General features: G+C 44.0%; 1 protein-coding gene across 12 annotated transcripts in view; it reads left to right on the plus strand.

Moving 5' to 3' along the window:
* Nucleotides 1-27,457, plus strand: part of LOC147033531 (E3 ubiquitin/ISG15 ligase TRIM25-like) — a 472,162-nt gene that overhangs the window by 440,212 nt on the left and 4,493 nt on the right. For 8 of the 12 annotated variants that reach the window (XM_085855259.1, XM_085855241.1, XM_085855248.1 and 5 more), the window contains 3 exons: nucleotides 11,406-11,639; nucleotides 13,385-13,407; nucleotides 18,138-18,265. The exons of the other annotated variants lie outside the window; for them this stretch is intronic. In XM_085855259.1, the coding sequence (XP_085711385.1) occupies nucleotides 11,406-11,639; nucleotides 13,385-13,407; nucleotides 18,138-18,265 (385 nt within the window). The remainder of the gene's footprint in view (nucleotides 1-11,405; nucleotides 11,640-13,384; nucleotides 13,408-18,137; nucleotides 18,266-27,457) is intronic. 12 annotated transcript variants of the gene reach the window in all.

The raw sequence follows: 27,457 nt of genomic DNA on the forward strand, positions 1-27,457 counted from the left end.
GACAATGAGCCAACAGAACCCAGAGACATTGTCCTCAGACTTCACGATAGGGCACTTAAAAGGATCAGTGAGCTGCATGCATCTTATGATGCCCTCCAGTATCCCATCGTGTTCCCATATGGAACAGATGGCTACAGCATCCACCTGGTGGCCACGACTGCTACTGGACAGGATGGACGAAAACTCACACAGCTGCAGTACTACAGTGACCACATCTTGGTGAGAGAGGGCAACCACATACTGCAGATGCAACGACTCTTTCAGCAGTTTCTGGTCGATGTCTACTGCAAGATCAAGACTGAGCGACTGGGCTTTATCCACCGGAAGCAAAAGAACTTGCTTGCTGATAACTACGACAACCTCTGTGACAGCCTCATGGCCAGCGATGGTGACCCTTGCAATGTAGGACAAAGGGTGGTCCTTCCAGCAACATACACCAGTGGGCCGAGGTGGATGCATGAGAAACAGAGTGATGCCATGGCTTATGTGTGTCGCATGGGAAGACCTGACTTCTTCATTACGATAACCATGAATCCGAAATGGACCGAGGTCCAGGAAAACCTCCTGCCAGGACAAGAGCCTCATAATCACCCAGACATCATTGCCTGTGTCTTTCACCAAAAGAACAAGAAGCTCATGGAGCTACTAAAGAAGGGAGCTTTTGGGAAGATGAGAGCCATCCTGTACACCATTGAGTACCAGATGCGTGGTCTTCCTCATGCCCACATCCTTCTGTGGGTTGCTCCAGAGGACAAGGTCAAGCCCAAAGACATTGACCTGGTCATCAGTGCTGAGATTCCCAATGAGGAGCAAGATCCAGAGCTGCACAAGATGGTCATGGCACACATGATCCACGGTCCATGTCGAAACCTCAACCAGAACAGCCGTTGCATGAAGGACCGCAAGTGCTCAAAGGATTTCCCAAAGCCATTCCTGCAGAGCACTGAGCAAGGAAATGACAGCTCCTCCAAGTATCGCCATCTCAAGCCAGAAGATGGTGATCACACCGGTGAGATAAAGATGCGCCAGCAGGGAAAATGGGTGGTACAGGTAGTCACCAGCCAGTGGGTGGTACCCTACAACCCGTTCCTCGTCCACCAATTCAATTGCCACATCAATGTTGAGATCTGCTCCAGCATCAACAGCATCAAGTATATCACAAAGTATGTCACCAAGGAGACCGATCAGGCAGTGTTTGAACTGCAGCGAGCCAATGAGGAGGCCGGAAACCATCAAGTGGATGAGGTAGCTCAGTTCCAGAATGCACGCTATGTCGGCAGCAGCGAGGCAGTCTGGAGGATCCTGGAGCACCCAATTTCCAAGCATTTCCCTCCAGTCATTGGCCAGCCATCCACCTTGAGAATGGCCAGCGAGTCTACTTCAATCTAGACAATGCCGTCGAGAGGATGCAGCAACCACCGCCAGCCACTACGCTGACTGCCTTCTTCAACCTCTGCAGTCATGACGATTTTGCCAAGATGCTCAAATACCACGAGTTGCCTGAGTACTACACGTGGGACAAGTCATGCAAGAAGTGGGCCCGCCACAAGCGAGGAGAGGTGGTCGAAGGTCCACATGCAATCTGGAAGGCTCCGGCAATTAGCCACATCTACAGCATCAGTCTGAGGCAGGGTGACTGTTACTACGTTCGACTTCTCCTGATTGAAGTCTGTGGCCCCTCCTCCTTCACCGCTCTGAGAACTGTGGATGGCCAGGAATTGTCCTTCCCTGAAGCCTGTCTCGCAAGGGGAATCCTCAAAAATGACCAGCACCTCCACCTTGCTCTGGAGGAGGCAGGCATCAGCCAGTCTGCAACAAACCTCAGGAGTCTCATGGCAGTCATCCTCACCACCTGTTTCCTGAGCAATCCACGCACACTCTGGGATCAGTTCCGTGACCTCCTCTCTGGGGACTACCTGTTCCAGCACCGTCACAATGTTGGCAATCCTGATGCTGACTACAACGAGCAGGTCGACAACTTTGCACTTTGCTCCCTCGAGGACAAGGTGATCATGGTGAGTGGCCATCATCTCAGTTCATATGACCTACCTACACCAGAGAGGGGCACAGAAGATAGGCTCGAGAGAGAGTACTTCAGGGAAGTGGACTACAACCAAGAGCAGTTGGCTGTCCAGGCTGATGACCTTCAACAGCACCTGACAGATGACCAGCGTCAGGTCTACAATGCAGTCCTTGAACTGGTGCAGCAAGGGAGCATCATCAATGGCAACAGGAGCAGCAACATCATCTTCCTCGATGCACTGGGAGGCACAGGCAAGACCTTCGTTTTCAACACGATATTGAAAAAGATTCGCTCAGGAGGCAAGATTGCTCTTGCTACTGCATCCATTGGAATTGCCGCAACACTGCTCCAGGGAGGACGAATGCTGCACAGCACCTTCAAGATCCCACTCGACATGTAGCTGAAAGAGCAGCCAACATGCAGCATCAAGCATGGAACAGCATTAGCCAAGGTCATCAAGGATGCTGCAGCCATCATTGTGGATGAGGCCCCGGTGACTCACAAGTCAGCCTACAAAGCTGTAGACCACACACTCCAGGACATCACAGGAGTCCAGCAACCCATGGGAAGCATCCCCACACTGCTCTGCGGAGACTTCCGGCAGATCCTTCCAGTGGTCAAGAGAGGCACCAGATCCAACATTGTCAACATCTGCCTGAAGACGTACCACCTGTGGCACCATGTGACTGTCAAGCACCTGACCACCAACATGCGAGCTTACCTGTCTGGCGATGAAGGGGCCACCAACTTCTCCAAGCTGCTCCTGGAAATTGGCAATTGACAGATCCCATTTGCAACTGAACCAGACACGATCGCAATTCCTCCTGGACTGGGCAAGGTCGTCTCCACACTGGAGGAGCTCAAGGCTGAAGCCAACCCTTGCTTGATCACAAATGGAGTCACGTCTGAGTGGCTGGCTGAGCATGCAATTCTCTCTCCACTGAACACCAATGCCAACCAGCTCAACAACTGGCTCATGGGAGAGTTTCCCGGTGACGAGAGGATCTACAAGTCTGTGGACAGTGCCATCTGCGACGAGGAGGCAGTCACTTACCCTGTTGAGCTGCTCAATTCTCTCGAGCTGTCAGGAATGCCACCACACCTCTTCAAGCTGAAACTCTGTGTGCCCATAATGATCCTGCGAAACATGGAGCCACCCAAGACCATCAATGGCACACGCTGCATCATAACCCGCCTGCATGCCAATGTCATTGAGGCCACCATCTTCTGTGAATCATACAAAGGAGAAGTTATCCTTGTGCCGAGCTAGGATCCCATTCATTCAGTCCGACTCCGAGCTGCCCTTCCAGTTTTGCCAACTCCAGTTTCCCTGCAAGCCATGCTTTGCGATGACGATAAACAAGGCTCAAGGTCAGACGTACAAAGCAATCAATGTCGACCTCTCTGTCCCGTGCTTCTCCCACGGCCAGCTGTATGTGGCTTCCTCTCGGACCAGTAGCGCAGTGAAGCTCAGCATCCTGGCACCCAACAGTCAGACACACAATGTGGTTTACCCCGAGGCACTGGAGCACTGATGACGAACGCTGACAAAGACAAAGAAATGTGAAATGTGTCCAAATTAAATGTGGTATATAAATGTGACATATATATTAAGCACCACAATTTACCCCTTTCTTATTCCTATTTTTTCTCCCCAGGCAAAGCCGGGTCCTCCAGCTCGGCGCTTGTGTGTGTGTGTGTGTGTGTGTGTGTGTGTGTGTGTGTGTGTGTGTGTGTGTGTGTGTGTGTGTGTGTGTGTGTGTGTGTGTGTGTGTGTGTGTGTGTGTGTGTGTGTGTGTGTGTGTGTGTGTGTGTGTGTGTGTGTATATATATATATATATGTACAGTCATGCGCCACTTAACGACGGAGATAGATTCTGAGAAATGCGTTTTTAATGCTTCAGTCATATTTGGCTCGGCGGCCGTAGGGTCTAAAAAATCTACGGCCACTAGCAATTATAGGGCGGCCGCAGTATTTCCACGGTAACACAATGTAACAATCACATATGTTTTTATTTTTCAGGTTTCCCAGCCTTGACCGAACCCTGTTCGAATTCGCTCAGGTCATTCGTTCGAATTCGAATTCGAACAACCTGCAGAGCCAAGCAGCCGCATGGCTGAGGAAGTTGCCATTGCAAGGCTTCTTCTCCTTTTCCTTGTCCTTGTCCTTGTCCTTCTCCTCCTCCTCCTCCTCTTCTTCCATTTTTCTTCATGCGACGGCCTGATTCAGCATTATCTTGTAAAACAAGTAATCTATAATCATGTACATTTTTCTCCTCATTGATAATTAATTAGTTCGGCGAAATGCGACCCGGAAACGATAAAAATGTTATCGGACAAAAAATTAACGGACATTATGGGACTAAAAAAATCGAGTTATCGGAAGTTAACTGGTCCGATAACGATAAATGGAAGTTAACTTCCGATAATAGTCTGATAAAAAAGTAAACTTCGATAATTATCTGTTATCGGATTATCCCTTTTGTGCCCAACACTGGTGGCAAACACTTATACTCCGATCTCTAGCGGTAGCGCACAGTCGATGCAGACTGCCACGGAGGCCGTACGTAGGACGCACGGCGGGCGTAGGGGAACCGTGCGTCAACCCTGCGTTGCCCGCAGGTAGTCACACAGATCGCAAGGCCACCGTACGTTGAACACAGGGACGCCTTAGGACTACCCTACGGCGACCGTGGAAATAGTGCGGCCGCCGTAATTTTTTGGGGGTTGGCAAAATTCATTTTTCATGATAAGAGCCTACAGCAGCCGCACAAATAATGCAAGCCCACAGGGCGTACGGTCGACGTGGAACACATCTACGTCATGGCTACGGCTTGTTGAATTGCTACGGCCAACGTAGAAATGAAAAAAGTTATAACTCCGCGCTCTAATTCCACGGAGACCCCTACGACCTATAAAAGATAGCCATATGGCGTAGGGCCACCCTGAGGCCACCTTAAAAACTCTGCGGCCGCCGCACGTTTCTGTCACTTCAGGGGGGGGGGGGGTACGGCCGCCGTATCCTAGCCGTAGAGCAAATGTGACTCATGCTAAAGCGATGTCGTCATTGTGCGAACATCATAGTGTACTTACACAAACCTAGATGGTATCGCCTACAACACACCTCGGCTAGATGGTCTAGCCTATTGCTCCTCGGCTATAAGCCTGTACAGCATGTTACTGCACTGAATACTGTCGGCAATTGTAACACACATCCAAGAGAGACGGAAGACGCGTTAGTTTTACCTTTGTGCTGTTAATGACGGCCATGGGTGTTGATAGCGGCTGCTTACAATCTCCTCTCTCATCGATTATAGAAAGGTGAATAAATAACGTTTGGATTTTATAAACACGTAATCATTGCATCGATGTTATAATTTACAAATGAATAAACGAGCACTTGTCAATTGTGTGATATATTTTCGGAACAGTGCGATTGTTTTAATAACATAAAAAGCTTTACTAAAAATAAATATGTGTTATAATTTCGACTGTAACATCAACGATTTATTCGCGGTATCTTCAATTCAAAGGTAATTTACTTAGTAGAAGGTAAACGTGCAAACATAGGTTCAGTTTGAAAGCCGATTTCCTTGAATCCCGATTTAGCACGACCCTGCTTTTTCACGATGACATTTTGTGGACCTTATAACGGGGCCACACTCGTTTATTATCATTATGAAGTATTATGTACTGTACATAATTGTATGTGCTATCCTGTACTTTTATACTGTTGTGAATTCGCGCCCGCCGGTGTGCAAACGGCCACGAAACTCGAATCGCGGCACGTCGCCCACCGGACGGACAATTCTGTATTGACCCTCTCGGAACAACGCCAGGAGCGAGTCACGGGTGGGGGTTTAACCCCACCACGACCGTGCCAATTGCCCACCCGCGCAGGATAGGGTTGCTCGCCAAATTCGATCTACCTAAGTACCTGTGCGAATGGTCGACCGGGCGATCGTACCTCGCCGCAGGTCGACTCGGGACACGAGCCGCTTGGGCGGCCCGTTCCGTACTATCGGGATAACCGAGCGGTGTTATCGTCGACCTGGACGGTTCAGATTAATTACCGGGATCTTGCACCTGCTACGAACCCTTTACATGAAGCAGGCTGGAGAGTCAATGGAGAAAAGACAAAGCGAAACGGGCACAGTTCAACAAGCAAGCATTTTATTTCCCGGCACACGGAAAGCACGTATATACAGCCATAGACAAAAAGCAAATGCAAGAAGAAAAGCAGTTAAAACCGACGACGCGCACACACGGCAACACTTATACAGTTTTACTTCACAGACGGCGCCAACACACATTTACACAAAAGCAAAAGAAGGAAGCCACCCTCACAGACAAGGAGGCAGACAGGCCTGTAGGCCAAATGTTCACATGACCTGGAGGAGCGGCCAGGTCCGTGAGACCCAGGAGGTCTTACCCGCGTCCTCGTGACGCGTTGGCGGGCAAGCCGCAAATGTGGCTGCGCCGCTGTGCCCCGACTCCGTGCCCCTTGGCGGTTTTCGTTGGCACGACGTTTGGGGTGGGGTGGGAACGGGGTCCCCTTTTGCACTATCTCAGCGCGGGGGAAATGAGGGGAATTGTTGATGCCCTGGGGGAGGGGAGTGGCTGGCTGGCTTGGGTCCTGCGACAAGACGAGTGATCCCCCACACCGCAACCTCGTCGCCAACCGCCGTCCTTCCTGCCTCGGACCCGAGCTCCCTTTCTTGCATTTCCACCACGCGCACTCGACTCCACTCCGCCAACGCACGCTTCTTGTCCCCCAGGAGCTCTCGACGACACTCTCCAGCAACTCCAAAACTCAATTCGCTCCTTTCTTTCGACGCCTTGCGCTCGCCATTTTATAGGTGGCAGGAGCAGCCAATATGTAAATTTTAGGATCAGAACGCGATTGGAGGCGGGGTCACGCCGCCCCCCCCCCCGGTCAGCCATTGGTCGGGCAAAAATGGGCGTGAACCTCTCCTGATCCTAAAATTTGCATATACGGACTTCACATGCACATGCTTAGAGGCGGGGCCAGGCCGCTTCGCGCTCGCCAATTGGACGGAGGAGAAGTGGGCGTGAAGCGTTTCTGTTCCGAATCTCCCCTCGGAAAGGCCGCCATCCGCACTCGTGGCTCCGTGCGCTCGGCACCAATCGCGAACGGGCCCGAGACAGCCCAACATTCAGTGTTCACAGGTGGTGCGGTTGTTGGTTGTGAAGGAGAGAGGCGAAGGTGGTGGAGGGTTTTCGGTGGTGGTTTGATGGTTATGGTGCCGTTTGGGAATGGCGGTGAAGTGGTGTTTGCGGGATGGAGTTGTGAAGGTAAGGGTAGTGGCTGTTTGCGTTGTTGATGGCTTAATGCTCGAAAATAACTATAGAGAATGAAAAAATGGCTAATTCAAAGCGTCACAGCCCCGATGAATCACATAAATTCCCTCTATACAACGGGTTTGGGCTAACTACACATGTACCTATGAAGATATCTCACCTGAGGGTCCTTTATGGTGAAAGGCGAATTTCCACAGCCGTAACAATACGACTGGCAGCGCTACGGCGGCTACGACATCACTCGGTGATCGGACTTTTTCAGCTCCATTATAATCTTATGGGACGACCGTCATATATGCGATCCTTCATTGACCGGGACGTCGTAAAGCGGTGCATGACTATAATATATATATTTATATATACATATATATTTTTTTATATATATACATATATATATTTTTATATATATACATATATATATTTTATATATATATATATATATATATATATATATATATATATATATATATATATATATATATATTTATATACGTATACAGTATATGTATGTGCCCTGTAAAGCCATCAGTGTCCTTGGACCATTGTATAATGGAAAGTGTGGAACAGATGGTCTTGTTTGTTCTGATCAGCTGATAGTCAAGGCAAGGGGTGAAAAAATTGTTCAGATTGTGATAAAAGCATGAAACTTTGCACACATGTTCAACACAACATTCTACACGTTTTCAGGGGTGGAGCCAATGTGAACTGTATGTAGCATAGCATCGGTCGCTAGGCAACATCTTTTCCTTAGCAACCAGCACATAGGATGACTGTGGACCAATTTTTTTTAATGATTATGATGTATTTTAATATCTGCAACTTCAATTTTCATATAAACATCAATCTGGAGCAATTGTCAACAACACAAGGCTTAATTTCAGTTGCTCGGCAACATATTTTCCTTAGCAACCAGCACAAAAGATGCCTGCAGACCAATTTTACTTATCAATTACAACGTATTTTATTATCTATAACTTTACCCGTCATATTTACATCACCCGAGAGCAATTGTCAACTGAAAAAGGCTTAAAATGGTTGCTAGGCAACATATTTCCCTGTTTGTATCACCATCTGAGCATTCCCCTCTCGCTTATTTTTGCCTATTTGTAGAGGACAATAATAATAAACAATGAATGCATGCTCCTGTTGATTATTTATTCAATCATATCCCTGAATTTTGTTTTTTTTCTGTGCACGTATATATAGCTTCTATTTGGTGGTGGACGATATGGTAATGGTCAATTAACCTACCCCTGCATGCTTAAAAATGGCAAGCCCCTCGCCTTCAGATACCCTGACAACTGACTGGTCTAAATGTGTCCTTTGTCAGGTAGACAGCAAAGAACAATTGACATGTCCCACTGATGCAGGTTATAAAATCATAGCTGAAAACATCCTTCAATTTAATGAACTCCACTGCATGCAAGTACAAATAGATATCACACGATTGGACCATGGAAATGGTGTGGAGTCCACATTTAAGGAACAGAATGCAAAGTGGCAAAAATCCTTTTACTTGAAATTTTGTAAAAGTTATTTACCAACATTATTTATTATTATTTACCCAAAACATTCCTCTTCTGTAGGCCATTAGGCAATGTGAAACCAAGGATAAACCAATGATAAACCTATGAAACCAAGGATAAACCACCCCCGCGATAGCTGAAGTCACCTCATGTGACTCCCTCATATACCTAAGCAGGTTGATTGGGTGGTGGGTACATCAAATGAGGATGGGTACTCAGACATGCTAACGATTAAGCCACGGCATGGGTCCCATAAAAGTCACAATAAAGGTTTGACCAGGCTTGAACCACGATATGCACCAACTACGGAGCCCATGATATAACAAAATAGGCCATTTTAGTGCTCAGAGTTTATGCTGTGAAAGTTTTACAACCTTTCATTTTTTAGTTTCTCAACTCTGAATATTATGGTGGAACAGTTAACATGAATGAAAGGGAGATAACCAGGAGTAAAGTACTGACAACTCTGAGTTTCTACTTGTTCAGCTTTGACAACGCTTGTTTTTTCATTGCACGGCTAAACTTAAAACCATATAAATTATGTGACACCGCTGGTTATTTGTTAAAGTAATATTGTGAGAGGAAACCTTATGTTCCCAACTATTGGCAGGTGCAATAACCCTGAAATTTATAAAAAGTGACGTCTCTGGTTTTCCCGTTGTAGTCTTCATATATATATATATATATATATATATATATATATATATATATATATATATATATATATATATATATATATATATATATATATATATATATGCATGCTGTCTCACTTCCTGATTCTCTTGATGTGATTCAACCTTGAGAAGTACAGCACTAAAAGCTTTGGTTAATATGTCATGTTTGTTTTCTCATATGTTAAAGTTCTGTTGTACCAGACTTGAAATTTCAACAGGATTTTCATAAAAATGACCATCATGTCTCATGTAGTCTGGCAGCCATATTGGATCGAAGGCAAAATCTTAGTAGGAGAAACCACTTAACCATTTATTGCAAAATTTAACTAATTTATGAACTACCCATGGGAAATATGGTTTGATAAAGATGACGTCATTGGTCATGTGGCCTGGCAACCATATTGGATCAAAGAGAAAAAAAAAAGAGTTGGCTCACACCAAGTCCTTCTCAAAACTACATGGGGTATTTATTCTATGAATACCATCTAGTTTTTTTATTTTTATTTTTGCAATCTTTGAGATGAAACGTAACAGTGGGTTTTCATTGAGCATGGACAGAGGTATATCCATCAATGGATTTGCTTTGAATTATATTTTCTATTGGGATTCGCTAGATATCCGTTATTGTCGGGTTTTCCGTTATTGTCGTGTGTGTGTGTGTGTGTGTGTGTGTGTGTGTGTGTGTGTGTGTGTGTGTGTGTGTGTGTGTGTGTGTGTGTGTGTGTGTGTGTGTGTGTGTGTGTGTGTGTGTGTGTGTGTGTGTGTGTGTGTCTGCAACGTGAGGCTCCACAGCACAAATCAGCAAACCGATTTCGATGAAACTTGGCGAACAGGTGCCATATGAGCTGGGAGTGTGCGCATTTGAGTTTCGTTGCTAAGCAACCACCCGTTGCTATGCAGCGGCCGAAAAACCGCGTTTTAAGAACCCAAACGGTGACTGACGTAGCGCGGATTCTATGATAGGTAGAGCGACCGGACCAACTCCTGCCTATTCCTTGCATCCCCATCTAGTTATCGCGACAGCATAAGATTCCTCTATCTCTCATAGTTTCTGAATGGCAGCCCTCCGAATGCGGAAAGGTGGTGAACCAGGGAATATGTTAAGTGACCTTAACCGTCGACGGCGAAACGTTCAAATTTGGTGTATGGATAGTTTAATAACTACTACAAAATTGAACCGCAGCATTTTTCCAGATTCGATCGCCAAGGGTGTCGGGGCTGAAATACGCAAAATTCGAAAAAATACTTTTTCTCGACCTACGTTCACTATTTTCAATACTTGTCCTACAGTTTTGAATGTGGAGAAACGAGACTTCGGAATTAAACACTTCGAGATATTAAGAAAATTTTACTCGAGCCGATTTTTGATTTAGGTTTTATTTTTCACATGGTAGTCCTGTGAGGAGTGCCAGTTGGCAAAATACGCAATAGGAAAAATCTTGCCAGGCAGAGGAACAATTGTATGTGAACCAATACGTCTTGGCAATGAATCTTCGTCGGTGGATCGGTCAGAATGAAAAGCATCATATGCAGCCCTTCGATCCTAGCGGATCCCTCGTCGCCTACCGGCTTGTTTTCACTTTCTTCCTCATTGTGGATCAATTTTTAAATTAAATAAATTTAAATCCTTAAATGAAAATTTTGACTTGTTGGAGGTTGAAATCTGCAATTGGATTCCCAGACCCAATAAGCATTGCAGATAAGAGTGCCCACTTCGTTTTACCTTCAAAACCCACTCCTGGTACCAGTGATGTGATCTTATCCAGACACAATCCATTGTACCTTTTGTTAGTTTATCCATTTTCTCTGAATGTTTCTTCTTAATTCTTGAATAATTCAATCGATGATTCCTCCCAGAACTCAGGCAGAGATGCCGAGGACATGTTGGAAGTGAAGCGAAGGAAGGTGTGCCAATTTGTGAATGAATCTCTGGATCTGATGAAGAATCAAATCAACAAAAGGAAAATGGAGAAGCTTTCTCTTCTTGGGAAGCAGAGAGAGAAACTGGAGCAGCAGATGGAGTCTCTACGTCAAGGAAAATCCGCAATTGAAACAGCACTCCAAGACCTGGAGGCCGTTTCTTTTCTACAGGTGTGGTTTATCATAAACATATCACAAAAGTTGTAATGGTTAAAATATATAGTTCAAGGGGAGTCTATTGCGACTTTAGGATAATCCTTCATGATTTTCGAGCCTGTTACATGTTGTGGTCAATGGCAAAGGTACAGTTTACATTTCAATGCTTCAAAAATTGATTAATGATATGGATTGGAAAGGCGAGTGAATGCATTTCCACATGTGTTTACATCATGCATGAAGTGAGATTTTGGTTTTTTATCAAACTGATGGTTTCGGATGAGAGTGTGTTTGTGTCATGGGGTCTAAAGCTGTGATACAGCACAACTACCTCAACACTTATGGGTTTCCATTCGTTACATTCAAGGATATTATCCAAGGGATGCTCATGAGGATATCCAGGTACCCTAACAGCATGGCTTTCATCAAGTGCTAGATCATCTTGAATGTTTTGGTTGATACAGTGCCAAAGTGACCTGTGTGTAACACATGTAGAATGTTAATATGAATGATGTTCAACCAACTACTTCACATACTCTGTACCTGAATGATTCAATGTTATTCATGTGAATACTGTTTAGTTAGAGATTTATCTAATCAGGTGTTTTCACCAAAGGGAAGTGCAGCGCTGCTTGAAAAATTAAAATCAAATTTATCCTTTTCTTAAAAAATTTAATATGTCTTCCTTCATTGCCCTGTGCTCGCAAAGCGAAAAGTGCAGTTAAGCAATTGGTTCATGTCCATCTGTCTGTCATCAGTTTATAATCGAGGAACAGCTTATTTAAATCAAATTTCACACTTGTGAACAGCCGGTGGCTGCTGGTAGCATCATTGGTTGGAAATGCGGCTGTGTCGCTGACACAATACACTAGTACACTGGTACTCATTTTGCTGACCTGGAATGATGACAGGCTGAGTCAACCTCACCTGGTGTTAATTTAAAGGCTGATGGGTTTGAAATCAGGACCCTAACCACTGAGTGAACACCAGGCTGTATTTGAATTGAATGTTGTGTTTTGAACACAAATAGGACGAAAAGTTTGCCGTTTTACCATACTTCGACCCTGAAAGCATCCCAATCGCACACACACAGACTGGAATGAGAAAATATTTTTACTCTGTCTGCCTGTCTGGCGGTCAAACAAAATTGAAAATCATTCCAAACAGGAAACTTATTGTTTTTATAGATGTCATAAAGGGCACAAGTAGCTCATTTGTAATTTGTTGGATACTGTGGTTTAAAAGCTGCTGGGTAAAATGGTGATAAAACCCAGAATTTATTTATTTATATGTTTTAAAATCTTTATTCAAATTGAATTGTATACTTGACCACTGCAGAATACAAATATCCTTCATAATACTTCCAAGAACCAAACTGTATATCGATGTACTGTATATCATGTGAGGGTGTGGCATGTGAGAGGGTGCAGTATCAGGCGTGAAGAAGAAGCCACACTTTGGCGATGTGCGATGCTGGTTGATGATGTGTTTTAAGGTGATCAATAAAACCTCCATCTGCGAAACTGTGACTCAACGTCGTCTTATTACAGTGCACAAGGGTGATGTGTAAGACTGTAACAGTCATGCTAAACTTCTGGATTTTGTTTTTTGACGATCTTTAAAATCATTATTTCATTAAAATTGAAGTATGTAATTGAACGCTGTGTGGGGTATCATGTTCGGTGATCTCTCTTAATTTAATTTAAAAAAACATTTATCTATTCAAATACTTTGATTTCATCCTTTTTCTTCCTTTTCAGGGTTTCAAGGACCTGCTAAAAAGGTTGGGCTGCATTGATGTTAAACACATTATCAGGCACATTCTCTTTGATCCAATCATGCTTTAAACATTTGAAGATATTTATAATCGTCACCTTGTAGACTTGTTTTCACTTCACAAAAAAAATATTCACAAAAATGCCAAACATAGTCCCCATGATCTTTTTATGTCACACTTTATGTGAGTGTGCTTGGAATAGTCACTCGAGTCTTGAAAGAAAGAAAAGTTACTCTAATCTTACCATTTAAACCCACTCACTATTTATATATTTATTTAAGATGTGGATTATCCATGAAATAGCTTCCACTTCTGGCTTCTCACAAGGCAGACAAGGCTGGCTTAGTTCCTACAAGGATAAAAGCTTCCCTCAGATTAGTTCTGCCATTGTTGGTTTTTTTTATTTGCTTAATGTTGTGTTCATTTCTGTTCTTGTGAGTCCTGATTGTCTTCATTTTTTTTTGTATACAGTCGAGGCTCATGGAGGAGTGAACAGAACAGACCAGGATGAAAAAGAACAAAAGAAACAGCAGAAAGAGAGAGGCGCACCAACAACAGGGAAGAGGGATGAGGGACAAAATAGGGGGAGACTTGGAGAAATGAGTGATATGGGGGAAGAATAAGGGTTAGGGAGTACACAGGGGGTGAACAACATATTACTTATTCAGGTTACTCAGTTGCCCTCGTGTGTTTTTGACTCTTTTCCTCCCTTGATTTCCTTCCCCATTTCTGAGCTATAAATGAACAGATTTGGGTTTACGGAAGGAGGAGGGTCATTATAAATGCCCTTTTTATTCTTGATTCGACACAAACTTAATTAAGCTCCTTTAAATCTTTACAAATTCTGTTTTTTAATCGTTTTTGCTCTTCATGGTCTGGTTTCCTTCTCCAGATCTCAAATCACAATCTTTGTTTCCTTCTCACCTTCCTCTCTGGGTAACTCCTTCACATTCCCTCTTCTTATTAAATCCAAAGGAAAATTATTTCTCAAGCAGCCATACCCCTCAACTCCTCACTCCTCACTCCTCATCCCACCACATTTTGTTCCCTCGTTTGTGATCCTCATTTGAGTTTGTCATGTTTTGTTCATTCCTCTCTCTCCTTATCTTCGTTCTCTCCCATCCTCCTCACCTTAAAGCTATTTATTTCTACATTGTCGAGATCTCTTTTGTTCATTGATACACTCGAAGTTTCGAGCATCCTTGTATATTCTGTCCTGCTCATTTCTTGTGTTCCACGTGGTCTTATTGTTTCTTCTCTCCATGTCCATCTGTGCTCTCTGCTCCCCTTCTTTCGAAACTCATCTTTCTCCAACTCAAATTCCTCTTTTTATTCCTCATATTCCCTTCTAAACCATTTCAAAAGAGAGTTCATGGAGAACAACCTACCCTGTGCTGACTTTTGAAAAGGACATGGAGGGGTCTTTTCAACTCTTGGTTTGCGTTTCCCAACACGACCTATATTTCTAATGAGCCACAATTTTGTCTGAATCAGGATATTTCTCAACAGAGAGCATGAACGGCAAATTTGATTGGTCAAAATGGTGGAAAATTGCGTTCTTTTATTTATTTATTTATTTATAATGGAAATCACCCCAAACAAGGCAGAAAGCCACTCTAGGTAAGGGGCTGTATTATCCAAGTATCGCCAAACTGGAGATTTTTGGAAGTGCCAACAAGGCGGTTTATGTCCTATAGTGTTCAAAATATAAAACATTGAAATGAAGAAGTTCCTCAATCATAGAATGACTTCTGTACATGGACAGAGTGAACCAATTGCTTCACCCCACTTTGCGCTTCGTGTGTGGAGTAATAACCAAAGGCTTTTCCCTCCTCTGAACCGCAACTCATTCATTCCCTCTTTCTTTCTGCCTGTGCTTGTCTATACAAGAACGGATGTTCTGTCTTTATTCTCCTCATCTACTTTTCTGATGACTCTCTCCTCTCCTGTGCCCATATTTCCATCAACCTCCACCACTTACTTCATTTTCTTTCCCATTCCCATTTCAATTTTTTTCCCATTCTTCATTTTCCTGACCTCGTCACCTCATCATCATTCCTCATCAGCCACAAAACCGAAAATTTGCGCAACATGGAAATATATACAGCAATGCTTTGTGATGGACCTTCATTCACCCACTTTTCCATCCTGTCCAATGTTTCTGATGATGTGATGGACCTCAAATGACAGAAACTAGAGTGACACTTAGCTTTCAGCTATGAATCATTTTCCCTTCTCTACTTACTGAGATCCTTTCTTGTACATTTCCCCACAGCTACCCCACATCCTCCCCAGCAGTCACACCTCTCCAATAAGCACTCCAACTCCTTGTCCCTCTCCTGCCATCATGCTCTCCTCCTCCTCCACTTCTCCAAACAGATGCTCCACCAACTCTCCCTTCCCGAATATGCCTAAGATCTATCCCTTCACCTCCTCCTTTCCTCATTTTGTGTGTCTCCAATATCAAAGGACTGTTTTGTTATTTCCCTTTAACGAGGCTCAATTCTGCCTCAGCGAGGCTCAAGGCAGAACTGATGGTGGGACAATCATCAACGGAATGAACCGAACAAGGATGTTCAGGGATAAATTAATATTCCTCTCCACTCACTTCTTCTACATACCCATTATAGACTCAGTCCAAGAACATTCATTAAAGCCCTTCCCTCGAGAAACTACCCATAATTACTAGATTGTTCTCTATCTGAATGTCACGAGAAATTTCTCACTCTCATTACATGGCTCAACATCCGGAAACAGCCGGAAATTGGGAAACACTCGTGATCTTTTAACTCGACTGAAAATCTAATTATAATATTAATCCTTGTCATCGTTTCATTCCAATCAACTCTTCCAATTAACATCTCACCCAACAAACATTACAGAGTCAGAGAAAATAAACAATTCCTTCCACATGTAATTGTAGGTATGCAAGTGATATCCGTGCACTGAACACAATACACTGTACAACAGTACAAGACAAACGCATGAGTAGATTGTGTTCATTAACATGAATTACAAGGAGATTGATGGACAATGGACAATTGACAAAGACATGCTTTATAACATTTGAACCTGGACTCTCTGCATATTGTTCCAGGAGCTCAGAAGGGAACATTAACAGGTCAACAGTAACGAACATTACTTCTGAGAATAGTATTGTCCCACGTCTGACCGCAAACTGATTGTTGAATCATTCTCACCCATGTCTTGCCCACTGCAGACAGTCGGTTTTCTATCCCATCACTTCTGAACCTCGCCTTTCTTCTATCCATCCACATGGGTCCTAGAACCATGCCCCCCCCCCCGCTCCACTTCCAGCACACCTGATGTCTCAGCTGATAGGCATTCTTCAGAAGCTTACACCTGGTTTTTCCTTCACAGGTGTACACTTTGCTGAGCTCCATTCATCATTCCTTCATTGACCGATTCAACTTCCTCTCTTCCCTTTACGTGGTTGATTTCAAGGCTTTTCATGTCATTCATATTGTTGTAGAATTTTTTGTTTGTTAACGTTTGAACCGACTCAATGTAAATCCCGTTACTCAAGTCAAAGCCACAATTAATTGCACTGTCCACAACCAAAGTACTGTTGAACAGAAAATCTTTATTTTAACGTAGTACCATGGAGTCCAAGCCACTGAGATGGTAAACATCCATAATGAATTGCACGAAACTAAGCTTACATTTTTCTGGCATTTATGCCTTCGTGGGGAGTGGAGGGGGCTGAGAGAACATAGCAAACACAGAACATGGTGGCTTTCGGCTGGCCTTGGAGAGAGAATCAGACAAAATAACTAAGAGCAAACATGGAGAGGAGTACAGCATAACAAGTGGGTTATACGTTTAAGACAGAATGTGATTATATATTTTGATAGAAAAAAGAAATTGCAGTGAGTACTTATGTGAAACTACTGAGTACAGTACCAAATAAAAGGTTACTTGTTTTAAAAGGAATATTCCCCAACAATATCTCCAGGCAGGAGTTGGAGTTCAGTGTCTCCTTTCTGCTCACTGCCAACAGGTTGTTGGATCATTCTCATCTCGGTCCAGCCAACTGCAGACATAACAGACGATTTTCTATCCCCTCACTTCTGAAATTGCCCTTTCTTCTGTCCATCTCTTGTCAAGCCAAGTCCAGTACCAACTGACTCCTTGTGTCCGTTGCTTTCCTCATGCTCTTCATTACATCTTTCAATCATGTCATTCATCACTCTCTCTTTTGAGTGCAGCCTTATGGCTGCTGGTTGCATCACGCGGCTATGCTGCTGATGCAGTGTCCCTATTACCAGTACACTGGTACTCATTTTGCCAACCTCGGAAGGATGACAGGCTGAGTCAACCCCACCTGGTATCAATTCAGTGGCCAACGGAGCTTGAACTCAGGACCCTAGGATCCCAAGTCAGCCACCATAACCCCTAAGCCAACACCAGGCTTCATTCATTACTGATGTATTCTTTCTCCAAAGCACACCTCATTCTCTTCAACACTCACTGACCCTATTTCCATACTGTCCATAGTTTTTGTCTTCCTGTTTCCTTTATACTCGTTGATTGAGCTCCTCTGGAATCTAGACTTGTGAATAAAAATACAAAAATACACTGAATTTATTTTATATTTTAAATTATTTACCACTCTTTTACAGATAGCTTGTTTTGGTATGTAAAAATGTATTATTTTAATAATATTCTCTCCTCCAAAAAATTGTCAAATTGATGTTTGTACTTTTTGTTTGCAGGCTCGAGGCAATGTCAGATTTTACATTCGTGAAGACGGCACCGCTTAATGCTCTGAACTTCTCGAAGGAGGAAATCAATTCGGACGTGCTCATCAAGCTCAATAAGAACTTCCTGGAGAAGATACAGAGTGAGTGATGCAAACTGGACATTTTACAAAGAAAAGAAAAAGGGAATACAAAACGTGATGCAAATATCAAAGAGAAAAGTCTAGAAAATTAACAAATAACAGGTTTTTTTGAGGGGTGGGGGGAATACGAAATCATGGCTCTGGAAGACTGAAGTTACAGAAAGCAAAAAGTCAACATTGTTACAGGTGGATGCAACACGCTAGGTAAACTAATGAGCAGGAGAAAAAAAACTAAAGATGGGGAGGGGGAAGGAAATATCCTCACCTGAATCCACGAGGCTTGGGAGACAGGTAAGGGTTCACAAGGGCAGAGATATTTGCAGGTGTGATGGATGATGTCACGATATGTTCGAGTAACACACACTTGAAGTTCCTGTATGGAAAATTTGTATTGAATCGCCTTCGGAAAGCAGATCCACAAATCGGATAAAACACTGGATATTTGCAGTCATTAGAGATATTGCGAGTTTGACTGGAAGGGCGTACAGTAAAAACGGGTTCATCCTCGATAAACTAGGGGTGGTCAGAAGTCTAAGAGAGCAGAGGGATCAATAGTGGAGGAAATGGAAAATAACAGAGGGTCTACCAACCTCTGCAATGTGAAAGCAGCAGGTCTTGTGCTTTGGTCTTGTCATGCGAGATGACAATAATATTGATACTTTTAGATTCTAATTATTCCAGGACCGACAGATGTGACCTGGAGGTGCAACCCCATGGGAATAGAGCATTACTCCATTGGGCTATTGACAAAACCTTTTAGGTTGTGAGTAGTTTTAGTTACCCCACGCACGTGAAGTGAAAAGCGAGGTTAAGGAATTGCTTGATGTCCATCCATCTGTCTGTCGAATCAGCTTATGATCGAGGAACAACTTAATTAAATTGAATGCTATATTTTGAACACCAATTGGAAAACCAGTCTTTCGTTTTACCGTACTTTGGCTCTGAATTTGTCCCGATCTCACATGCGCAGAGAGGATTGAGATAATATTTTTACTCCGCCTGCCTGACTGGAAGTCAAACAAAATTGGAAATCATTCCAAACATGAAACTTCCTGCTTTTAAGGATGTTATAAATCACACAAACAACAAGCATGAAGAACTAACATGGCGTGTTGGATGACGTGATGTAATCGACAATGGGTAAAATGTCGGTAAAACCCGGAATTCATTTATTTATATGCCTTTAACCTCTTTATTCCGATGCAATTAATTATATACTTGAACACAAGAACACAAATCGTCTTCAAAATACTTCCACGAACCAGGCTATATATCGACATGTAGCAAGAGATTAATTTTTCATTGCCGTGCAGAAGCGTGAGTTCACAACATGGCTACCCATGGTGTGTTCAGTTCCCAATCAGCAAGCTAGTGCTTGCCAAGCCAATCGTTCCTTATCAACGGTTTAGAATGGAGTGTTTGCTTGAATGCTTAAGCCGCTTGGCATGCGCTCGACAAGAAACTTGGTAACTGAACACACCGCTGATGTTTGTGGACCTGGATGGTGGTTATTGGTGGTTAAGCATTAGGGATGGTGAGCCCAGCGGTACTTTGGGGCTGCCCAGCGGTACTTTGGGGCTGCCTGCTGAATGTGCTGACCTAGCTGTTTCATTGAAGGTGTCAACTGGGGCCATATGGTCACCTTCTTCCTGTTCAGTGCTGTGCTGCACACAGAGTTGGTTGCACTGGCACAAGTGGACTTGCCCCTCTCACACCCTCCCCGTGCTCTGCACACCTTGGGCCTTGCGGTCCGCAGACACCCCTGAATGGCTTGGCCTTTAAGTTTCGCTGCTTCCCAGCCTCAATTGACATTTGTAATAGTTTACCCACATAATTTTTTACCACCACACCACTGCAGTTACACATAACCAAGGACTATGATAATGACATTATGATGTGACACTTCACTTGAGACTTTACTTAAGATTTGCCCTAAAGGACTTGAGAGTTGACTTGAAACTTGGCTCAGGTGACTTTTTGACATCTCTGTCAATAAGTATTCAAACCCTTTGTGATGACAATGCAAATTGAGCTCAGGTGCATCTAATTTCCTTTGATCATCCTTGAGATGTCTCTACAACTTGATTGGAGTCCAGCCATGGTTAATTACATAGATTGGGCATGATTTAGAAAGAAACAGCCCTTTCTATATTAGGTCCCACAGTTGACAGTGCATGTCAGAGCAGAAGCTGTACCAAGAAGTCCAAGGAGCTGTCCGTAGAACTCCGAGATAGAATTATAAGGAGATATAGATCTGGGGAAGGGTATAAAACAGTTTCTAGAATGTTGAAAGTTCTCAAGAGCTCAGTGAGCTCCATCATTAGAAAAGGGAAAGAATATGGAACGACCCAGACTCTTCCTTGAGCTGTCCGTCTGAGCAACTGGGCAAGAGGGAACTTTGTCAGGGAGGTGACCACGAACCCAATGACCACTCTGACAGAACTAGAGAGTTATTTGGCTGTAATGGGAGAACCTGCCAGAATGAGAACGGTCTCTGCAGCACTTCACAAATTGAGTCTTTCTGGGTGAATGGCCAGACAGAAGTCACTCCTGAGAAAAATGCACATGACAGCATGCCTGGAGTTTGCAAAAAGCCACAAGAAAGACTGAGAGCATGAGGCAAAAATTATGTGGTCTGATGAGTTGAAAATTGAACTCTTTGGCTTAAATGCAAAGCGCTATATCTGACGGAAACCGAGCATGGTTCATCACCCATCTAACACCATCCCTACCTTGAAGCATGGTGGTGGCAGCATCATGCTATGGGGATGCTTTTCAGCTGGAGGGACTGGGAGACTTGTCAGGATAGAGGAAACAATGAATGGACTCAAATACAGGCAACTCCTTGAGGAGAGCCTGCGTCAGAGTGCAAAAGAGCTTAGACTGTGGTGAAGATTTTCGTTTCAACAGGACATGACTCCAAGCGTACAGCCAAAGCAACACTGGAACGGCTTCAGAACAAGAATGTGAAAGTCCTCGAATGGCCCAGCCAAAGACCAGACTTAAATTCCAAGCAGGGGGGAGGGGTGGAGAAGAGAAGAAGGACAAATTTACCCATGCGAAGAGTGCCTTAACCTCAGTGTTAACTAGGTAAAAATAGAAATTGTATACCCTCTGCCTGCACCACCAGGTGACACTACAAGATACAAATTTACTTCGATAATTTATGCCCCCACCCCCACACCGCTGTGTGAACCTGCGGCTGCATAGCCTATGTTAGTCCCCACACAAAGTTGTATTTGTACCCTCTGTTTGGAGTTGTGCATAAGGTTGGTTGTGCATAAGGAACAAAGCCAGAGAATGAGAGGGTGACAGATAATGAGAGAGAATGGCGTTTATAGATATAGAAATATATATATAAACGGTCCAAGTGGTCAAAAGCTCGAAATGGTCAAGGGTCTAAACTATCTAATCTGTCTGATGTGCGTCAGAGGTTTTGAATGGTGTTAAGGTCTGAGGGGTCTAAAGTGACTTGAGTGGTGTAAAGGTCTCAAGGTTCTAAGGGTCAAAACGTTAAAAAAATGTCTTAAGGGTGAAAGTATCTAAAGGTGTCTGGAGTGTTAAAAGGGTCTTAAATGCAAAAGAGGTCTAAAGGGTCTTTTGGGTCTTCGTGATCTTCGTGGTCTTTTGGGTCCTTGCCGACTTTTGGGTCATCTGGGTCTTTGGGGGCTTTTGGGCGACTCAAAGGGTATTCAATGGTCGAAGGGGTCTCAACAGTCTTAAGTGTCTCAACGTACATTCCAATAGTACGTAATAAATAGACGTACGTGTGTGAAGTCAGTGCGTAATTAATGGACATTTAGCCACACGGCTTCATGGATGGACTGACCGTGTTTTTCGTCTTTTTGGGGTCATCTGGGGATCATTCAAATATTTCTACATTTATTTGTAATTGCATGGGAAGAGAAATGTGAATAAGTTAACATTGTTCCCAAAGGAAATTTGGGAATTGTAATACCCTCGACCACCACCACCAGGTGGTGCTACACGGTACACACTTGCATAGAGAATTTAAGCCGCCCCCCACCCCCTCCCAACCCCACACACCCACGTGGAGCCGCAGCCACATAGCCTATGTTACCTCCCACACAAAGTTGTATTTGTACCCCGAGTTTGGAGATTGTAACTTAAAAGATGTGGCCGTGCATAAGGAACAAAGATAGATTGATAGACAGCCACAGAGACAGACAGGAGACAGAAACAGAGATACAGAGACTTTTATGTCCTTTTATTGCAAAAGTATTTTAAAAAAAGTTTTTTTTTTTTTGGAAACAAAAGTTACATATTCAATAACAGGAGGGAGAAAGAAAAAGAGGATGTTCAACTTTTACATGGTGATGGGTGTTCACACAGAAATCAAAAGAAGACATGAAAGAGGAAGGGGTAACAAAAGAGGCAATGACTATAAATTAATTACTAAAGCACCATCAGTTATACCGCATAACGAATAACACATCACCGTTCTTCAAACAAGACAGGATCATGAGTTTCAAACTCAAAGCGAACACGAGATGTGACCATTGCTTTAAAAATAATTAAAACGTCATCTCCTGAAATGTCAATGCTCTGCAGTTTATGTTTCCTCGACAAATAGATGGCAAGTTTTGCCTCAGAACGCAATAAGTTTCCCAAAAGACATTCATTTTTACACTGATGAAAGACATTAAAACCGAATAGAAAGGCACAATGCGTAAAAAAACAAACCAAACCCCAGAATAACGCGTGATAAAATCTTAAAAAGCGGAGTCAACCTTGAACATTCCACAAAAGTATGAAAAACTTTCTCGGGGTATCGCAAAAAGGGCACAAATCCAAGATAACAGGACACATGCGATGGGACAAAACATTGCATGGTAAGATGTTGTATGCTAGCCGCCATAGTCGATCTCCTGAGCGCTTGACAATTGGGTTGTTTGTAAATCACATGCCATTTTATTGTTTCAGAACGGTCGGCGTGAAGCAGCGCTCGCCAATGGGCTTGCAGCTCTGCAGGTTTGCTTGTAAAAGGACATTGGGATAAAGGGAGGGCGGCTTCTATATCTGGGTCCCATTTTAACCCAGTTTGCTTAAAAATTCGTTAAACACAGAGAAAATTCTACCAATAACTCTGACGGACCTCAAACCCGGTGGCTACTGCAACGTCAGCAGCTGACTTCCATCTATATACAAAGGGATTCCGAAGATGTTTAACTCTGGTAACATTGACATCCATAAACTTTTGCATAAAAGAACGGTCACAACAGACGCCATTAAAAAAAGGATTTAAAAATATTGGTTCGTTTGAAAACATCTGAAGGGAGTACGCACTGGTATCACGGTGAACAGACACGGCCTACCATGCTTCCAGCATGCTTATGTAAAACAGAGGGACCAATGTTGTATCCACTCACTTCATGTCAAGAAGAAAAAGCCAATCACCTTAGCCAAGTTTACCAGTTTGCCTAAGCAAGCAGTGGGGAGAGGCTTTCCATGGGATGTCGGAGTATAGAAGCCTTCATACAGAAAGTAGGTGAAAAGCCATCACTTTACTTGTCACATCTATTAGCCCCTTGTTCACCTTCAGCGATGGGCAGGTTTAGTATTCTGGGCCTGATCCAATACTTTCCTCCCAGAAAAAAATCGATTAAAATGTTCTGAAGTTTTTTGAGGATAAAACCTGGGGCCTGTCGTGTCTTAAATAAAACTATGCCATAGTAGTGATGCCACAAGTTATTGATGACAAGAGTATGATCTTGGAAGGAAAGCTGCCCCCTCCATTTTAACAACTGCTGCTCAGTTCCTTGAAATAAAATCCTGAGTTCCAAGGAAGACACCTAGGTAGTGTATCCCTTCACGTGTCTACTCAAGCTGTCCTGGCAGGGCCGGAGGGGGGATTCCATTTTGTGGACCTCAGTAAAAAGCCTTGCTCTTTTTCCAATTAACTTTTGTTGAGCTAGCCAGGCTAAATTCATTGATGGACTCAACCAACACACAAACATCAGCATCAGAGTGCACAACCGCGCAGATATCATCCGCGTAAGCGATGGTTCTTACGGGATTTCTAGACTGCAGAGGATAAAACCCATGTAGCTGTGTGCGTAAACGAATCAATAAAGGTTCACTTGAAAAGGAATATAAAAGACCAGACAGGGGGCACCTTTGACGAATACCCCTGGTAACAGAGAAAGGCTGATTAAAGGTGTTATTCACCTTGAGCAGACTAAAAATATTATTATACAATAATTGGATATGACGAATAAAATATTCCCCAAAACCAAACCCCCATAAAACAGCAAAGAGATAAGAATGATCAATTGTGTCAAAGGCTTTTTCTTGGTCTACAAACACCAGACCAGCATTTCTTTCTTCAGCAATACAAATATCAATCATGTCACAGATAATGAAAATACTATCATGTACGTATTGTCCTTTTTGGAATACAATAGGATTGATCGGTGTGTACAATCTCCCTTATCAGGGACAGAGACAGAGACACACAGACGCAGAGAGAGAGAGAGAGAGAGAGAGAGAGAGAGAGAGAGAGAGAGAGAGAGAGAGAGAGAGAGAGAGAGAGAGAGAGAGAGAGAGAGAGAGAGAGAGAGAGAGAGAGAGAGAGAGAGAGAGAGAGAGAGAGGCAAGAGAGAGAGAGAGAGAGAGAGGCAAGAGAGAGAGAGAGAGAGAGAGAGAGAGAGAGACAAGAGAGGCAAGAAAGGCAAGAGAGAGAGAGAGAGGCAAGAGAGAGAGAGAGAGGCAAGAGAGAGAGAGAGAGGCAAGAGAGAGAGAGAGAGGCAAGAGAGAGAGAGAGGCAAGAGAGAGAGAGAGAGAGAGAGAGAGAGAGAGGCAAGAGAGAGAGGCAAGAGAGAGAGAGGCAAGAGAGAGAGAGAGGAAAGAGAGAGGCAAGAGAGAGAGAGGAAAGAGAGAGAGAGAGAGAGAGAGAGGGAAGAGAGAGAGAGAGAGAGAGAGAGGGAAGAGAGAGAGAGAGAGACGCAAGAGAGAGAGAGAGAGGCAAGAGAGAGAGAGAGAGAGGCAAGAGAGAGAGAGAGAGAGAGAGAGAGAGGCAAGAGAGAGAGAGAGAGAGAGAGAGAGAGAGAGGGACAAGAGAGAGAGGGAGAGAGAGGCAAGAGAGAGTGAGAGAGAGAGAGAGAGAGAGAGAGAGAGAGAGAGAGAGAGAGAGAAGAGAGAGAGAGAGAGAGAGAGAGAGAGAGAGAGGCAAGAGAGAGAGAGAGAGGCAAGAGAGAGAGAGAGAGGCAAGAGAGAGAGAGAGAGAGAGACAAGAGAGAGAGAGAGAGAGAGAGGCAAGAGAGAGAGAGAGAGAGAGAGAGGCAAGAGAGAGAGGCAAGAGAGAGAGAGAGAGAGAGAGAGAGAGAGAAAGAGAGAGAGAGAGAGAGAGAGAGAAAAGAGGAGAGAGAGTGAGAGAGAGAGTGAGAGAGAGAGAGAGACATGCACACACACAGACAGAGAGAGCCACAGATAGAGAGACACACACACACACACACACACACACACACACACACACACACACACACACAACACACGCAGAGAGAGACATACACACAGACGGAGAGAGATGGGGGGGGGAAGAGAGGAAGAGAGGAAGAGAGAGAGAGAGAGGGAGAGAGAGAGAGAGAGAGACAGACAGACAGACAGACAGACAGACAGACAGACAGACAGACAGACAGACACACACAGACTCTAACAGCTCCGCGCTGCTCCTTATAGGTCCCAGGAGAAGAGTGGGGTGAAGACCAGAAAGCGATGCACTGTGGCCCAAATCCTGCTTCTCTATTGGTCCACAGCAGCCCTTGCCACGCCTTGCCAGGACCGGAAACCGGATCGGCTGACTCCCAGCTTTGGCACGGCTCGGAGCTCCTGACAACATAGGGCATGTTCCCCGAGTTGGCACCCCAGCCCTGAACGTGCCCCGAGTCTAGTCTGAATGTCGGATGGCAGGCGATTTTCCCCGCCTCTCATGGGCTCCCTCATGAGCCAAAATGCAGACCTGGGACCCGAACCAAACTCCCGGATTGCCCTTCTCGTGACCCCTTCTTGTTATCCCCGGTCTTGCCATGGTCTGGCGGCTGGATGAAGGCTGTATCAATTCCGGACACTCACCCGAGATATCCCCGGTGAAACGCGGCAGAGCTATTAGCGTCTGTAGCATGGTCGAGCATCGTGTGGTGCCGAGGACAATCCGATGCCGTGCGGTGCTCCTCAACATAGAGTGGCAAATTGTAGCGATGCAGAGGTACAAGGGGGTGCGTGAATACTTTTTCTCGTGTGTGGGAGGCGTTTGTGGTCAAAGTGGTGAGATTTGGTGAGCGAGGTGCGAAGTAAAGTGAGGTGCCAGTTGGGAATTGGCACGCAGATTTGAATGAATTAAAGGCGTGCGATTCCCGTGTGCAGGATGTGTGGTGTGAAGCGGGGATGTGGTGGATCCGAGCCACGGGAGGCATCATGGTGTGCTTATTATCAATTGCCTATGGAATGGCATGTCTGCTTGCATGCTTATTATGTACTATGGCTAAAATGACAGGGTTAGAGTAGGAATCAGAGACATTTATTCGACCTAACTACAAGACCCACACAACGCAATTTGTCCCATTAACCCACTAGACATGAGGGGAGGACTAACGACATGAAGACTGATTAAATAACTGCCTGGGGATCACTATATGTTGTGTGCCATTGCCTTAGAGGCATGCGGTTTTGCAGAACCGCAACAATATAAATCACACACACTGATTACACAGTGATGCATCATGTGTAAACATGTCTGATGAATGAGTTGTTCTCACTTTCATCTTCAAATAATTTATTCACTCTTATGATAAAAACAACCGATGAAAGGCTGGACAAAATAATTTGGTCATTTCTATTTTGGACCAACCAACCAGGGAGACGTCAATCTAGACAGACTTTGAAAAAAAAACAATGATTTCGTAAAGCGAATTTTTAACATGTGCACTGTCTGATCACATCGCTGTCAACAGATTAATTTCACTAAGAATCGATCTCACATCAAGATTAATCATTCTCATGTTCCTAGAATAACATATTGTTGAATTCAGTTGTTTGTGTTTTCTCATGGATTCAAAGTGAACAGGAACTTGAGTTCTTCCTCTGGTTCCAGTTAAAAAGGTTCAGGGCTGTCGTTTGGAGAAAACGAATTTGGCGATTACTCAATTTCAGTATGAGAGAGGGTAGTGCAAACAA

The sequence above is a fragment of the Eptatretus burgeri genome, chromosome 2, assembly GCF_056783735.1.
Source record: "Eptatretus burgeri isolate ZD-2024b chromosome 2, Ebu_testis_v1, whole genome shotgun sequence".
Classification (NCBI taxonomy): Eukaryota; Metazoa; Chordata; class Myxini; order Myxiniformes; family Myxinidae; genus Eptatretus; species Eptatretus burgeri.